This window comes from Canis lupus, chromosome 20 (genome assembly GCF_011100685.1).
Source record: "Canis lupus familiaris isolate Mischka breed German Shepherd chromosome 20, alternate assembly UU_Cfam_GSD_1.0, whole genome shotgun sequence".
In the NCBI taxonomy this organism is placed as follows: Eukaryota; Metazoa; Chordata; class Mammalia; order Carnivora; family Canidae; genus Canis; species Canis lupus.
Window position 1 is genome coordinate 33,409,532 of NC_049241.1, and position 16,806 is coordinate 33,426,337.

The window sequence follows — 16,806 nt, forward strand, 5'->3', positions numbered from 1 at the left end:
TAAAGATTTGATGTTTAACTTTTTTTTTTTTTAAAGATTTTATTTATTTATTCAGGAGAAACAGAGACGGGGGGCGGGGGGAGCACAGACACAGGCAGAAGGAGAAGCAGGCTCCATTCCATGCAGGGAGCCTGACATGGGACTCAAACCCGGGTCTCCAGGACCACACCCTGGGCTGAAGGCTGTGCTAAACCGCTGAGCCACCCGGGCTGCCCTGATGTTTAACTTTAATTCCTCCAATTACCATCTGTATAATTTTGAGTAAGCCTCAGTTTCTTCATTTGTAAAAAAGAAGCCAATGAAAAAACTTCTACTGAAGATTAAGTAATAAAATTAGCAAAAAAATAAAAAATAAAAATAAATAAAATTAGCTACAATGGAATTTCAATAGCATATCAAAATTACTTTCTACAAATTCAAAAAAGCTTAGGATGCTTGATGAGAAATTCTATCTATACAGATACTGTATCACTGCATATTTTAAATTATGCTTTTAAAATTTTCATAAGTGATACCTGTTTTTCATATTCTTTTAAAAGTTTTGAAGTCAGATGTGTTGCTGCACTTAATTCATTCTGTAGGGAAAAAAAATCAGCATTCAAATTGACACAGTATTACTGAGTAAGAAACAGTTTTAGTTGAAGATAACATAAATACTATACAACATGTTCTCTAAACCCCTCATTAAATCACTGGATAGGGAACTACGATTAAAGCACTTTAAAGGGAAACTCAAACCATGAAATAGATACCATCAAGGAATTCAGCAGTGTTCTAGGTGTACACTTTTTTCTTAGTTAATAAAAATTCAGCATCAAATATCATTAAAGCTTTAAAGCTAAAAGTAAACTGTACATAATCTTAGCAAAATCTTAAGAGATTCTACATTAATGACAAATTAAAAAAAAATAAAAAAATGACAAATTATTCCTCCCTCTAGATGCTAACTCTAGACCAATGCATTGAATAGCATACAACCAAGGCAGCCCGGGTGGCTCAGTGGTTTAGCGCCTGCCTTCGGCCCAGGGTGTGATCCTGGAGACCCAGGATCAAGACCTTTGTCGGGCTCCCTGCATGGAGCCTGCTTCTCCCTCTACCCGTGTCTCTGTCTCTGTCTCTCTCTCTGTGTCTCTCATGAATAAATAAATAAAATCTTAAAAAAAAAGGAATAACATACAACCAAAATATGGTTAGCCCAATCATAAAATACAGCAACATAGCCATATGAAGAAAATACTTTTTGAATTTTTCAGTGATGAAAAAAATATATATTAGTATATTATATTATTATATTATTATATTAGTGACAAATATAACATTTCTTTTACATAGTAATCTCTGTGGTCAGAAATCAAATCTTGAGAGACCAATCACAAGGAAAAAAAAATTAAAATCACAGCCACTTTAAAAAATTCATTTTAAAAAGATTGTATTTATTTAGAGAGAGAATACACATTGAACACACATGGATGGGGGAGCAGCAGAGAGAATGAATCCCAAGCAGACTCCAAGCTGAGTGCAGAGCCAGATGCAGGAGCTTGATCTCATCATGACCCTGAGATGATAACCTGAGCCAAAAAATCAAGAGTTGGACACTTAAACTGACTTTGCCACCCAGGTACCCCTCAACTTTTAGTACATAATGAAAATGAGTCCAGAAAGGAGATAAAATGAGGAGGGGAAAAAAAAAAAAACAAACCTGTATACTTAATTAATCCCAAAGAAAGCTTATCACAGAACCCAAGTTGCTGTTAAGGCTTATAATTAAGTCATATAAACATAGCCTCAAATCTTAAGCCTACTCAACAAAAAAGTCTAGTCATCTCCTTCTTAAATCCATCTCCTAGTACCCAGAGTTACATCTAATTTTTATTATCTTCTCACTAAACATAAACGACTTTCAAATTCTTTATTCAAAAAAGGGGCAGTGTTCCGTAAGATTAAAAGCACAAGTAGGGAAAACACTGGTGACAATATGGGGTTTTCCATCAAATCTTAGGCAAAAATCACAATCAGTGAGCTTGAGTAAGAAAGCTTTTCCTGTGTTTGGGTGGAAAGGGGAAGATGCTTCAATCTTCATTTTTTTTGTAGAGCTACAAACTACACTCTAGCAATTGGAATGTGAGCTATCACAAACTACTTAAAAGTTCATTCATCCACTCAACAAATATTTATTACTATGAGCCCAGGATAGGGTAGGCACCAGTAAACAAGGCAGACGCTAGCTATATTGTCCTCATGGGCTTAAGGAGTCATTTTTAAAAAGCAGTCAGCCTTTAGGTTTTTACCTGTGCATCATAAATCCGACGCATAGCTTGATACAACTGGTTCATATAGTTGGAAATAGCTGTAGCATCTTCTTCAAATACACCCAGTAAAGACCTTGTCTGTATAAAATAAAAGCAATAGGTTTACATTAACCATTATATAAATCAAATAGAAAATTACTTTCTAAAGAAAGGAAAAATCCTAGGATACTGGAGCTCTAATAATTCTGAGTTTTAATCTATTTTCTCTCTTTTGATAGTAATGCCAAGATGTTGGGGTTCTTTGTTCTCAATTTCACTTCACTAAAATGGAGGGATTTTCCAACTACATCTCACGAAGTTTATTTTTATTTTAATTTGGCGGTGGGGTGGGGAGGGGGAGAGGGAGAGAGAATCTTAAGTATGCTCCATCCCATGACACTGAGATCATGGCCTGAGACAAAATCAAGAGTTGGATGCCTGACTGACTGAGCCACCCAGGTGCCCCCATCACATAAACTTTAGAAGGAACAACAAAGGTATATTTTTATGAATTAAAAAGCCTATAATTAAACTAAGATCAACAAAAACATCCACGGTTAAATTAACAGTATTCCTTATACAAATATTTTAAATGTCTTATTTCAGGATAACTCAATATTATTTTTTTCCATGGTCTCTTACAGCAGTGCCAAACCCCTTTTTACTCTAATCCAAATAATAACATAGTACCCATCCCCAACATGGCCTAGTAAATGCTAAGTAGGATTTTATGAGTACAGAATTTGAGATTCTTTTTTTCTTTCTTCTTTATACTTACCTAAATTGTTATGCTTTTTTTTTTTTTTTAACACAATAAGGATTTCCTCTTAAGGGGGAAAATTTGTAAATAAATGTTAATACTATCAATAAAAAAGATCAGACATGAGAAAACTCAGCATATCAAGGCAAGATATACTCACCTTTTCACATCCCAAAGATAAAGAATTAAAATTTCAATAACTATTGAGATAACCGCATTTTAAAACCTAAAACATGACCTTGTATTTTTATTCTAAAAATATTTCATTCTTAGAAGGTAGTTTAAAAAAAAAAAAGTCAACTTACTCCTTAGCTTCCTATTTTCAGAAAAGGAAGCTAAGTTAACACAGTTTAAAAAGGGTGGGGGAGGGGAGGCACAAAATCATTATGCCTGTGTATGAAGTCCATAGTGTCAGTCCTCTATTTTCCCCATTATGCCTGTGTATGAAGTCCATAGTGTCAGTCCTCTATTTCCAAGATTTAGATCTGACAAAATCTTTTCATTCTTTAGCTCTGTGCCCCACTCCTATTCCCCACAGAGCTATTTTATGTAGAAAAAGAAAGCATCAAAAAATCTTGTTTGACTAGTGCCACTCTTAAGAAAAATCTGCCATTTCATTGTTTCCCCAAATTAATATTCTAATTCAAGGAATTACACATTTATAGAAAAACCTATCGTGGATTTAATTTAAAAAGACCTCCTTAGCCCCATAGGGTTAAAACCGGTTCTCTATTTAAAACTAGTATCTGGGATCCCTGGGTGGCGCAGCGGTTTGGCGCCTGCCTTTGGCCCAGGGCGCGATCCTGGAGACCCGGGATCGAATCCCACGTCGGGCTCCCGGTGCATGGGGCCTGCTTCTCCCTCTGCCTGTGTCTCTGCCTCTCTCTCTTTCTCTCTCTGTGACTATCATAAATAAATAAAAAAAAAAAAAAAAAAAAAATTTAAAACTAGTATCTAAGGCAGCCCTGGTGGCTCAGCGGTTTAGGGCCACCTTCAGCCAAGGGCGTGATCCTGAGGACCTGGGATCGAGTCCCATGTCGGGCTCCCTGCATGGAGCCTGCTTCTCCCTCTGCCTGTGTCTCTGCCTCTCTCTCTCCTCTCTGTGCTTCTCATGAATAAATAAAATCTACATAAATAAATAAATAAATAAATAAATAAATAAATAAATAAAAATAAATAAATAAATAAATAAATAAATAAATAAATAAATAAATAAATAAATAAATAAATAAATTTAGTATCTAGTTAGCACTCTCTGAAAGTACATCAATATGGTCCCATTTCATTGAATCTCTGATGGCATCCACTGTGAGCTGCACCATTTTTTTAAAGATTTATTTGAGGGCAGCCCCAGTGGCGTAGCTAAGGTTTAGCGCCGCCTGTAGCCCAGGGTGTGATCCTGGAGACCCCGGATCGAGTCCCCCATCAGGGTCCCTGCATGGAGCCTGCTCCTCTCTCTGCCTGTGTGTCTGCCTCTCTCTATGAATAAATAAATAAAATCTTTAAAAAATATATGTATATTTATGAGTGGGAGGAGGGGCAGAGGGAGAGAATCTTTAAGCAGTCTCTCCACTTGAGTGTGGAGCCTGACTCAGAGTTTGATCCTACAACCCAGGAGATCACAACCTGAGCTGAAACTGAGTCAGATGCTTAACCAACTGAGCCACCCAGGCACTCCCTGCACCATTTTTAAATACTTCTAAAACAAAACAATGCCAGCAATTAAGATATGATTTAGGTCTTGCAATTTTTACTTTATATTTGTGGAAATGGGCCTTTAGACAGAATTTTATATACAACTCATATGAACACAAACAGCATAAATTTAATATACTCCTAACATTTCTTCAGAGGTCAATTCCTGTGAGTCACTTTTTGACAGAAGAATCATCAATATCCTTGTTTTCTCATCCAGTATTGTTCTGTGCCATGGGGGGTGACAAATGTTTCTTATAAGTGCTCCACTTTAGTCCCCAATATTTTCTTCCAAACCACCGATACCCACTCAACAAATGGTGATGGTGGTACTTGCTTCATTCCAGCAGGCGTCAAAGGAGTATTTTCAGACAACAAACAGGACTCAAGGTAATTCAAGTGGTTGTTAAACTGAGTTGGTCGAATGCTGAAAGGCTGCACTTGACCAGTCATACCACTAGGACAAACAACCATGAGCACACATTTGCAACCCAATCAAATAAAATATTATCAACTGTAAGGGGCACATATCTCACTATCAGACATGCTAAAATGTGGAAAAAAAGAAAACGTATGTTTCATAATCTGAGAACATTCCATATTACATCAAAGAAGGAAGTCCTCAGTTGGAACTAGTTTCATCTTCATAGTTCTAGCATTGTTCAATTACTGATATTTATCTACACATAAAATCAATTATTTTTAAAAGATCGTATCTGTTCTTAACTAGAAAGTTTCATTTTGCTCCAGATCTCCAAAACAATACTTAAGTATGAACAAGACATCTAGCGTAGCCTTAAAGATTTTCTGTTTCAATAAATAACATAAGCTTTTACAGAATGGGAGATAATTCTAAAGATGTTTATGTCCAATCAACTGGATTTGAACTTGCAAACTGCCATCTATTTTAATACCTAGTTACTATAAATCAAAACTAAAAATGGATAACCGCAACTTAGGATAGTCTTTCATGACCCCAGGCTCTACCTTTTTTTTCTCAGCACTGGCAGACCACTTCTGGTTAGGATCTAATGATCTAAATAAAAACTTCTCTATACCAGGAACTTTAAAAGTTTTCATACGCTTTGCTACTCAACTTCCTGGACTCTATCCTAAATAAATATTCCAAATGAGGACAAAAATTTATGCCCCAAAGCATTAACCTCAGTCCTATATGTAAAAACAAAACTTATGAAAAACTTTAAGTCCAACAGTAGGACAGCTGTTAAGTCACATGAAAAAACATGCAGCCTTTAAATTTTTTTATTCAGAATTTAATACGTGAACATGCTTAACACTACATTGTTAAGTTAAAGCAGATTAAAAATTGTTATGCACAATATAACTTCAATTACATTAAAATATATAAAAGCAAATGAGGAAACACAGTTAACAGGGTTTGCTGCTGGGTGCAGGACAGGTAACTGTTTCCTGTACCTTCCAATTTTTCTTTCTTTCATGACTATGTCTTTTATAATCAGGTACAAAAATAAAAACATTCACTATAACAGCTAAGATTTTGAGAAGTTGAGTGACTTGCCCTAAAGTGAAGTCACAGTGAAGACTAAAACCCTTATATCCTGAATCCCAGAATCTAGGGCTTTCCATCGTACCATAAGTTTTCCCTAAGTATTACTTCCAGGCATCTTCCCTTTTTTTTTTTTTTTTTAATTTAAAATATTTTATTTATTTATTCATGAGAGACACACAGAGAGAGACAGAGGGATAAGTAGGCTCCATGCAATAAGCCAGATGCAGGACTCAAATCCCGGCACTCCGGGATCTGCCCTGAGCCAAAGGCAGACACTCAACCACTGAACCACCCACCTGTCCCACGTCTTCCCTTTCTAAATCCCATTTATCCTAATTTTCCAAAGTACCTAGTTCAAGTTATCACTTAAAGAAACTGAAAGAGTATCAAGGCAGCTATTTCATTAAAAAATTACTATAAAACTGATACTAATATGGCACATACTTAATTTAAAAAAAAAAGAATGCTCAATTTGTAAACTGTGTGAAAAGTTCGAGAAATTAGATGAGTCACATTTTATCCTCCTCACAAGTCGTGGCAAGGGCACCCATTGTGGCCTGCGTGTAAGATTTATGGGCTATAAAAACCAGGCCAGGTAAGAAAAGGTACAGCAACCTGTTGAGCCTTACATAATAAAAGATGACAAAGTGCACCTGACCAACTCGTACCACAAAACCTTTACAAAACATCTGAAACAAATACATCTCCTAACTTTATACTTCAGATATCAATAAGAATTTGAACTAGCAAAAAAAAAAAAAAAAAAAAAAAAGAATTTGAACTAGCTATTCTGGCAGTCAAGATAAACCAAGATGCGGGTTTCTCTCTGTGTCAGTTTAGGCTGATAAGAGTACATTACCAGCAAACAACTGGCCTGTGAAGATAACTTTCGGCATGGGGAAAAAAAAAAAATCAATTCCACAATCAGAGCCCGACTTCCACTTGGCAATTAAAATTGGCACAAAGTCACAGCAGACGTGTCACACAGGCCAGGGGGACCTAGCCCCTACTTCCTCATCTTTTGGGGCCATATTAAACCGTCAAGACACGCGTGAAATGTATGCAATGGTAGTTCTGAATGCGCACCATTTCAGAGGTGGCCAACCAGCAACACGGTCCTAAATCGCTTAAATCACTTGTGTAGGAGACAGGCTTTGAGGATGAGGTCTCCCGATGCAAGTTACAGCGCCCTACCAACATGTAATTTTAAATGTAATTCATCTCGTTCTTCAATATCGAACACGTTAACAAATTGCTAGGTTTCCCTGGACCGTCTCGGGGCTCCAGCAACCGCATTAGCATTACCCCTCCCACCCGCTCCCGAGCACAAAACACGGGGCTTTTATTTTGATGAGTTTATTAAGGGCCAAGTCTGCACCGTTCCGCGCAGCAGTTGGTCGTGCCGCCGCGAAGGCGCCGTCCGTCCGTCACCGGCCGTGCACAGCTCGAGTGACAGCGGCCACAGCCGCGGCCACGACGCGGGACACAGTCCGCGGGGAGGCTCCGAGGCACAGGACGGGCTTCGCCGAGGACTCTCCAGGCGGGTAAATCAGCAGCGTTCCTGCAACTCCGGAGGGAACACTATCCATTTCCTTCCCCAAGGGCTTGCTCAGGGGTCGTGGGATAAGTCTACGGGGGGTGAGGGGGTGAGGGGGTGAGGGGGTGCTGTTTTATTTTTTTATTTTTTTCCTCCTTCTGCATTTCCTCCGAAGAGATCCCAGGATTGGAATTTACGACCTTAGATGACGGCGATGAAAACGCACCTTTCGTCAAATACGAGGGAGCCCCCGCGAACGTACGTGACCGCCGGGCCCACGAGCGCGGGCGGCGGAGCTTCGGCCGCCGCCCGCCGACGTCCCAGACCTCGCGGGTGGCTCTCTCGGCCCAGCGGCGCAGGCCCACGCGGGCCTCGGGCTGGCGGCCGGGCCGCGGCGACCCGGGGCGCGGCCCGCGACGGGCGGGGGCACTGGACGGCGGCGCCCACCTGGGCCGGGGCGGGCACCTGCGGCCGCCGCGGCGCCAGGCCTGGGGTCGGCCCGCCCTGCTCTTTCCCTCGCCTCCCGCCGCCGCCCGCGCCTCACCTGCGGGCTGTCCTCCAGCGTCTCCTCGATGGGCAGCTTGTCGATTCCCGGCATCGTGGCGGAGGGAGGGCGGCGGCAGGAGGAGACACGGCAGCCGCCCACAGCTCGCCGCGCCCGCCCGCCTGCAGCAGCTGACCCCGACCCGCCCTCTCTCGCAGGCGCGGCCGCCGTCGCCGCCCGCGCCGCTCTCGCCAGGCGCCGAGCGGCCGCGCGGGAAATCCCGCCCCCTCGGCCGCCCTGCCCCGCCTCCCGGCGCGCCCATTGGCTCGCAGCGACGCCCGTCAGCGCGGCGGGGCTAGCCCGGAGGTTCCTTCGCGGCTCTGGGTGCTGTGGTGAGCGGCGGCCTCGCGGGTGGCGCTGACTGCTCGCTGCGACCGTCCGCCCTGCGCGCGCCTGTTGATGCAAATTGTGGGGGACCGTCTCTCGCCTTTCAGCGAACCAGAGCCTCGTCTGAGGACCACCACCCCGGGGAGTTTGGGGTGTCTTTACTCCTCCTGCAACATTTCATCAGAGACCACGGAAGAGGCCCTACTGCCGGGGGCCTTTCTTGCTCCAGTTACAACCTTCGCAACCCTGCCCGCAGCGTCCAGTCTGCTCCCCACCCCCACCCTCCCGGCGACAGGGTGCTGGCCCGCTCAGCCGGCTGTGGGATCCCAAGCTGGGTCACTAGCAGGCTTCCCAGTAAATGTATGGACGGTAGACCCGCAGTTATTTTTCTGGGCACTTGGATATCAGTATATTCAGTTAAAAACATGAGACTTTATTATCGATTCATCGATTCTTACCTGGCCTGGAAGGGCTACGGTGCCTCAATTCAGACTTCAGTAGTTGTTATAAATCACAAACAAAAACATCTTTTTTTTAAATTATTTTTTAAATCGATTTTTTTTAAATTTTATTCATCCATTCATGAAAGACACACACAGAGAGAGAGAGAGAGACAGATTGGCAGAGACACAGGCAGAGGGAGAAGCAGGCCCCATCCTGGGTCTCCAGGATCACGCCCTGGGCCGAAGGCAGGCGCTAAAGCGCTGAGCCACCCGGGCTGCCCAGAAAACATCTTTTAAAGTTTAGCACACACTGGTTAATTATGTGGGTAGCTGACAGGCATATCTGTTAGATCAAAAAGTTGTGGAAGAAGTTTTCAATAGCTTCTTCAGCCTCTAATTTTACAGTAAAGAAGAGTGAAGCTCTGATTCCAACACCTGGTCTGGGTTAGAATTCCTGGTTCTTTGTCCTTCTTCCCCAACCTCACAACTGCCTCATGCATTTCTCTGTAGAGTCACAAGAAGTTTTCATCAGTATGCAAAGAAAATGGCAAAATCATAAGTGTCTTGTAAAATTCTAGCCGTTAGGAACACCTGGCTGGCTCTGTTCCTAAAGCATGCAATTCCCAATATCAGGGCTGTGGGTTTGAGTCCCACATTGGGTGTAGAGATTTAAAAAAAAAAAAAAAAAGTCCAAAATCTTCAAAATAAATAAAACTCTAGCCATTAATCCAATCAATCCATTCCATAAGAAATGCTGAGTAAAAGGACGCCTGGGTGGCTCAGCGGTTGAGCGTCTGCCTTCAGCTGAGGACGTGATCCCAGAGTTCCCGATCAAGTCCCACATCAGGCTCCTGCGTGGAGGCTGCTTCTCCTCCCTCTGCCTGGGTCTCTGTGTCTCTCATGAATAAATAAAGTCTTTAAAAAGAAAAGAAAGAAAGAAATGCTGAGTAAAGATTATTAGTTGTCTGGTTCCACAGACACACTGGAATAGATCCAGATATAGCAGAACAAACCCAAATATGGGAACAGGAACGGAAGTTATGGATTTTAAACTGAAATGCTAGATTTTTCCCATGATCTCTTAAAAGATAAAATCTAGTTTTAAAAGTTTTACCAAGTAGATTGCAGCATTGTTTCACAGAATTATCCTTCGTGTCATAAGCTTTAAATAAGGGTTTTCCCCTTATATTGTTTATCAACTACTCACCCTCAGGAAGAGATTTTTAGTTTTTGAAAGGTGGTTTGGAATCAGTTCTTAGTGTTACTGGTTCTCAACTGCTTTAAAGTTCTCAGCATTGTACAGATTCCAACTCTTTCCTTTGATATTTGTTTTCTATCCTGTCAGCACAGTGGCATGCAACCTGGCTCTAAAGAAGAAAGGTTTTTCAAGGCAAGTGACCTTCTTGGTTGAACTGTGATTGAGCTTATAAATGAAGAAGGTTGTAGCAATTGATAAGAATCAAGAGTAAGTAACAAGTAAAAACAAGTGTAAGAAAGAAGAATAATTATATGTTGTAACTGAGGGGTTTAGCCAGTTAACTTGGCCAAACCAAACAATTCAATGAAAAATTCTGTTAGGTATCTGAATTATCTGGGTAGTGTATTATCATCAGGTTAAGTGGTTTCCCTTATTTGTATTGATGCGCATCTTGACTGTATTTTTGTAAAGGATTCTCAAGCAGCCATCAGGGAGTGGCAAGGAATTCTTGCCAGGTTTAGGCAATTAAAAATGAAACAGACTTGGAGGAACCTTAAAAAAATGAAACAAATAAAAACAAGTTGATATTCAATTAGACGGAGAGGCAGCTTAGTCAAATAATAAAACTAGAAAGAATCTTACCAGGCCTTCTTTTTGAATCCTCTACCTAAGCTACTATATACTCTCTTCATCCAAAAAGATGATTGTATTTACTATATTTTAAAACATTTCTTTTTTTTAATATTTTACTTATTTATTCAGAGAGAGAGAGAGGGAGGCAGAGACACAGGCAGAGGGAGAAGCAGGCTCCATGCAGGGATCCCGATGTAGGACTTGATCCACCTGATGTGGGACTTGATCCCAGGTCTCCAGGATCACACCCCAGGCTGCAGGCGGCGCTAAACCGCTGTGCCACCAGAGCTGCCCTTTTTAAAACATTTCTAAAGCTAAAGAATTCAGTCTCCTTTGGTAACCACTTCAATCAGACTACATTTTGTACAGTTGACCAAGCTCAGTTCCTTTTATACAGGAAATGAGGCTATCTCAGAAAATGCCTGGGGGGCTACTGTGGATAGGATAGAAAAAATTTGGACAGCTGGTTAATTTTATGAAAGGAAAGGCAGGATTAAACAACACCCACTAAAGAATCCTTTGAGATGTTTCACACATATAATTCATTGAGATGTTTCCATATAATTTACAACAAAAGGACATATAATCTTGTAAATAGATTTGTTAATTATTAGCCTCCTAAAATTATATTTGATCTTCTTATAATTAGGTTTTTACATGACACTCCTTGAAGTTCTGGTCTGTGGTCTATAATAGGAAAGAACCCAACAACTTGAATGATGCTGGAGCTTTACTTTTCAAAATTATCTCCATAGGTCAGTGGTTATCAAACTCACCCACATGCAAAAGTTATCTCCGGGAAGTTGTTAGGGTACAGATTACTGAGCTCAGCTGGAAGATTCTAATGCAGCTGGTCAGAGGTGGCGCTGGGAATCTGCCCAGATAAGCCCAAAGATAATCTTCAAACCACATGTTAAAAGTCTCTATCCAAAATGGAAAATAAGCAGGGACACCTGGCTGGCTCCATCAGTAGAGCATGTAACTCTTAATCTCAGGATTTTGAGTTCAAGCCCCATATTGGGTGTAGCGATTACTTAAAAATAAAATCCTGGGGTGCCTGGGTGGCTCACTCAGCTAAGTGTCCAACTCTATTTTTTTTTTTTAAGTGTCCAACTCTTGATTTCCGCTCAGGTCATGATCTCAGGGCCGTGAGGTGAAGCCCCCTATGGGGCTTGGTGCTAGGCATTGAGCCTGCTTATGATTCTCTCTTCCTCTCCCTCTGGCCCCTCCTTCCTCTAAAAAAACAATAAAGTAAATAAATAAAATTGTCTTAAAAAGGTGAATAACCATTTTTTTCCTAAATAAGCTTGTATTTTAGAAAATTTACAGAATCATGTAAACATTTAGGAAAAGGGCTTTTGGTTCCAGCTGAGGATGGTGAGAGGGACACCATTTCTAGAATCACCTGAAAGAGCTTAGGAATCCTCCTGCTCACAAATATACCCTTAAGAATTCCCTTAATCTGAAATAGAGGAATTCATATTCATAATGTATAGTGCAAATAATTCTGGATTTACCTGATCACTCCTTAATGCGACTCATTTAATAGATAATTCAGTTTTTCTTTTAAGATTTATTTATTTATTAGAGAGACAGAGAGAGAGGCAGAGACACAGGAGGAAGGAGAAACAGGCTCCATGCCAGGACCCCGACGCGGGACTCGATCCCGGGACTCCAGGACCGCGCCCTGGGCCAAAGGCAGGCGCCAAACCATTGAGCTACCCAGGGATCCCCAGTTGTTTTCTAACATCCAGCTGAAATGAATCCAATTCAAGAAATGAGTATATTAATTGGTATCTTGGGAACTTGAGTCTCTTCTATCTACTTTGAAACATTAGAACCAGTGGTAGAGGGATCCCTGGGTGGCGCAGCGGTTTAGCGCCTGCCTTTGGCCTAGGGCACGATCCTGGAGACCTGGGATCGAATCCCACGTCAGGCTCCCGGTGCATGGAGCCTGCTTCTCCCTCTGCCTATGTCTCTGTCTCTCTCTCTCTCTGTGTGACTATCATAAATAAATAAAATTTAAAAAAAAAAAAAAGAACCAGTGGTAGAGTTGGGGAAAACTTTGGGCAATTGGAAGGTAAAATCAAAAGTTCTGAGCTGGATAAGCAGCAAGGACCAACTGCTTTTATTTTTTTCTACTTTTCTACTTTTCATTAATTACCATTAAAAGTTTGTTTACTTATATAAGTAATCTCTACATCCAACATGGGGCTTGAACTCACACCCCGGAGTCACCTGTTCTTCTCACAGAGCCAGCAGGTGCCCTAAATATTAAATGTTTTGATGCCTTATATTTTTTTTTAAGATTCATTCATTTATTTGAGAGAGAGAGCTTGTGAGCAGGGAGGAGCGAGCTTTGAGGGAGAGAGAGACAGAGAGACAGAGAGAGAGAGAAGCAGACTCCCAGCTGAGCATGGAGCTCTACTCAGGGCTCCATCTCACAACCCTGAGATCATGACCTGAGCCAAAATCGGGAGTCAGGTGCTTAACAAACTGAGCCACCCAAAAGCCCTGCCCCTTTAATGCTTTTATTTATTTTTTTAAGATTTTATTTATTTGAGAGAGAGAGAGAGAGAGAGAGAGAGCATGAATGGGGGGAGGGGCAGAAGCAGACTCCCCTGCTGAGCAGGTAGCCTGACATGGAGCCTGTTTCTAGAACCCTGGGATCATGACCTTAACCAACTGAGCCACCCAGGTGCTTTTATTTATTCTCTAATGCTTTTATTATTTTTTAACTTTTTTAAAAAAAATTTTATTTATTTATTCATAGAGACAGAGAGAGAGAGAGAGGCAGAGACACAGACAGACGGAGAAGCAGGCTCCATGCAGGGAGCCGGATGTGGGACTCCATCCCCGGTCTCCAGGATCACACCCTGGGCTGCAGGCGGTGCTAAACTGCTGCGTGACTGGGGCTGCCCTATTCTCTGATGCTTTTAAAACAGCTTTCCTTTTCTTCATTTTCCCTCTTTATCATATCTAAAGAAACCAATATTTTCTAAATCAGAAGACTGTGCTCATTATCCTACAGAAAATCCTGATACTATTTTAAACAGTATTATCACCCTTGCTAGTGTTTGAAATCACTTTGATTTAGGGGCTTTTGAGGCCAAAACAAATACTTTTAAATCAACAAATATATATTGTGATTGTTCTGGAGAAATGGTATAGGTACCAAAAAGAACAAAGGTTATTATTACCTTGTTTTTGTGTTTTGGTTTTTTTCTGGTTTTGTTTTGTTTTGTTTTTTGGAAGTGGGCAAGGAGAGATGGCCTAAGACTAAAAGACATCAGGCGGCTTAGAACACTTTTAACCCTGAGGAATTCGAGGAGCAACAGGTAAGTCAGTGGAGAAGAGATTACTCTTAGAGAAGTTAATATATCCCATGACTGTTTAATCATTATAAACATTTTAATTTTCACAGAACCACAGAGGGCAGTAAAAAATAGAATAAGTGCAAATTGATTAAACTAGTACTGTTTTTCCCATGGCTAATAATGCAAGAGTCTCAGGGTTAAATAGCAAGCTCCTCCTTCCAAGAACACTAGATGGTGCTCTGAATTTAGTTTTGGGATTCATACTGCTTCAGGAAATGGCTGTCTTCATTCAACAAATATTTATTAGGTAATGAACAAAATATTAAAAAATCCCAGCCCTTGTGGAACTAAAGTTTATTGGTAATGTTGGGAAGAAAGGCAGACCAAAAACAACAAACATAATAAATAGAAGCATAGTATATTAAAAAGCGATAAGTCTGTGAAAAATAGAACAGGGAAAATAGGCTTGGAGGCAGTTCCAATTTTAAACAGGCTCATCAGGGACGACTAGGTGGCTCAGCAGTTGAGCATCTGCCTTTGGCTCAGGGCATGTTCCTGCTATCTGGGGATCAAGTCCACATCGGGCTCTCTGTGGGGAGCCTATGTCTCTCTCTGCCTATGTCTCTGCCTCTCTCTCTGTGTGTCTCTCATGAATAAATAAATAAAATCTTTAAAAATAAAAATAAACAGGCTCATCGGAGTAGACTTTATTGAGGTGAGATCTAAACAGAAACTTGAAGGTGTCACTGGAGTAAGTGATGGGGACATCTGGGGAAAAAGTGTTCCAGAAAGAGGAACCACCAAGGCAGAGGCCCTCAGCCCTAAGCCAGGAGTGTCCCAGACTCTTTTAAGAATTGCATAAAGCATCTTTTCATGTATCTGTTGGCCATCTGTGTATCTTCTTTGGAAAAATGTCTATTTAGGTCCTCTGCCCATTTTTTAATTGGACTATTTGGGTTTTGGGGGTGTTAGGTTGTATAAATTCTTTATATTTTTTGGTATAGAATTTGTATAAATTCTTTATATATTTTATAAATTCTTTATATTAACCCCATCACAGAGAAATCATTTGCAGATATCTTCTCCCATGCAGTAGGTTGCCTTTTTGTTTTGATGCTGGTTTCCTTTGCTGTGCAAAACTTTTTACTTTGGTGTAGAAGACATTACTGGCCAACAGACACGCGAAAAGATGCTCAATATCTCTAATCGTTGGTGAAATACAAATCAAAACCACAATGATATATCACCTCACACCTGTCAGAATGACTAGTATCAAAAAGATAAGAATGAAAAAGAAAAGAATGGGGTGCCTGGGTGACTCAGTGGGTTAAGTGTCTGCCTTTGGCTCAGGTTGAGATCTCCAGGTCCTGGGATTGAGTCCTGTGTTGGGCTCCCTCCTCAGCGGGGAGTCTGCTTCTCCCTAAGCCTCTCCCCCAGCTCATGCTCTCTCTCTCCCTCTCTCTCTCTCTCTCTCTCTTTCAAATAAATAAAATCTTTAAAAGAAAGAAAGAAAGAAAGAAAGAAAGAAAGAAAGAAAGAAAGAAAGAAAGAGAAAGAAGAAAGAAAGAAAGAAAGAAGAAAGAAAGAAAGAAAGAAAGAAAGAAAGAAAGAAAGAAAGAAAGAGAAAGAAAGAAAGAAATACCAAGTGTTGGTGAGGATGTAGAGAAAAGAGAACCTTCATGTACTGTTGGTCGAGATGTAAATTGGTGCAACCACTACAGAGAACAGTATGGGGGTTCCTCAAAAAATTAAAATTAGAAATACTGTATGTGGGCAGCCTGGGTGGCTCAGCTGTTTAAGTGCCTTCCTTCGGCCCGGGGCGTGGACCCAGAGTCCCGGGATCAAGTCCCGCGTTGGGCTCCCTGCATGGAGCCTGCTTCTCCCTCTGCCTGTGTCTCTGCCTCTCTCTCTCTCTCTCTCTCTCTGTCTGTCATGAATAAATAAATAAAATCTTAAAAAAAATTAAAAAAAAGAAATACTATATGATCCAGTAATCACACTACTGGATATGTAAGAAAGATACCTAAGATAGATATCTAAGGTATCTAAGAAACATATCAAAGAAAATAACACTAATTCAAAAAGATATATGCACCGCTATGTTCACTGCAGTATTATCTACAATAGTCATGATATAGAAGCAACCTAAGTGTCCATTGATAGATGAATTGATAAAGAAGATACATTATATACATATACAATGTATAAAAAAGAATAAGCCATAAAAAAGAGTGAGATCTTGCCATTTGTGACAATACAGGTTGACTGAAAAGGTATTATGCTAAGTGAAAAAATAAAGAACAAAACCATATGATTTCACTTATATGTAGAATCTAAAACAAACAAAAAAACAAACCCCGGAAATAGACTCATAAACACAGAGAATGAACTGAAAGTTGTCAGAAGGGAGAAGGGTTGGGAGATGGGAGAAATAGGTGAAGGAGATTAAAAGATGCAAACTTCTGGTTATAAAATAAGTCACAGAGATGAAAAGTACAGCATAAAGAATATAGTCAATAATATCACAATTACT

At 40.7% G+C, this 16,806-nt stretch overlaps 1 protein-coding gene and 1 long non-coding RNA gene across 4 annotated transcripts in view; one reads left to right on the plus strand and one right to left on the minus strand.

Moving 5' to 3' along the window:
- APPL1 (adaptor protein, phosphotyrosine interacting with PH domain and leucine zipper 1) overlaps positions 1-8,536 on the minus strand; it is a 43,271-nt gene extending 34,735 nt beyond the window's left edge. For 2 of the 3 annotated variants that reach the window (XM_038566106.1, XM_038566105.1), the window contains exons 1-3: positions 8,356-8,536; positions 2,289-2,387; positions 516-575 (exon numbers count right to left, since the gene is read on the minus strand). In XM_038566106.1, the coding sequence (XP_038422034.1) occupies positions 516-575; positions 2,289-2,387; positions 8,356-8,409 (213 nt within the window). In that variant the 5' untranslated portion in view covers positions 8,410-8,536. The remainder of the gene's footprint in view (positions 1-515; positions 576-2,288; positions 2,388-8,355) is intronic. The other variant, XM_038566107.1, reaches the window with a different exon arrangement.
- LOC111091307 lies at positions 7,639-12,233 on the plus strand. Its single transcript, XR_005374876.1, has 3 exons — positions 7,639-7,818; positions 7,987-8,069; positions 10,476-12,233. It is a non-coding gene; the product is annotated as an uncharacterized LOC111091307 (long non-coding RNA).
- The last annotated feature ends 4,573 nt before the right edge of the window (positions 12,234-16,806 follow it).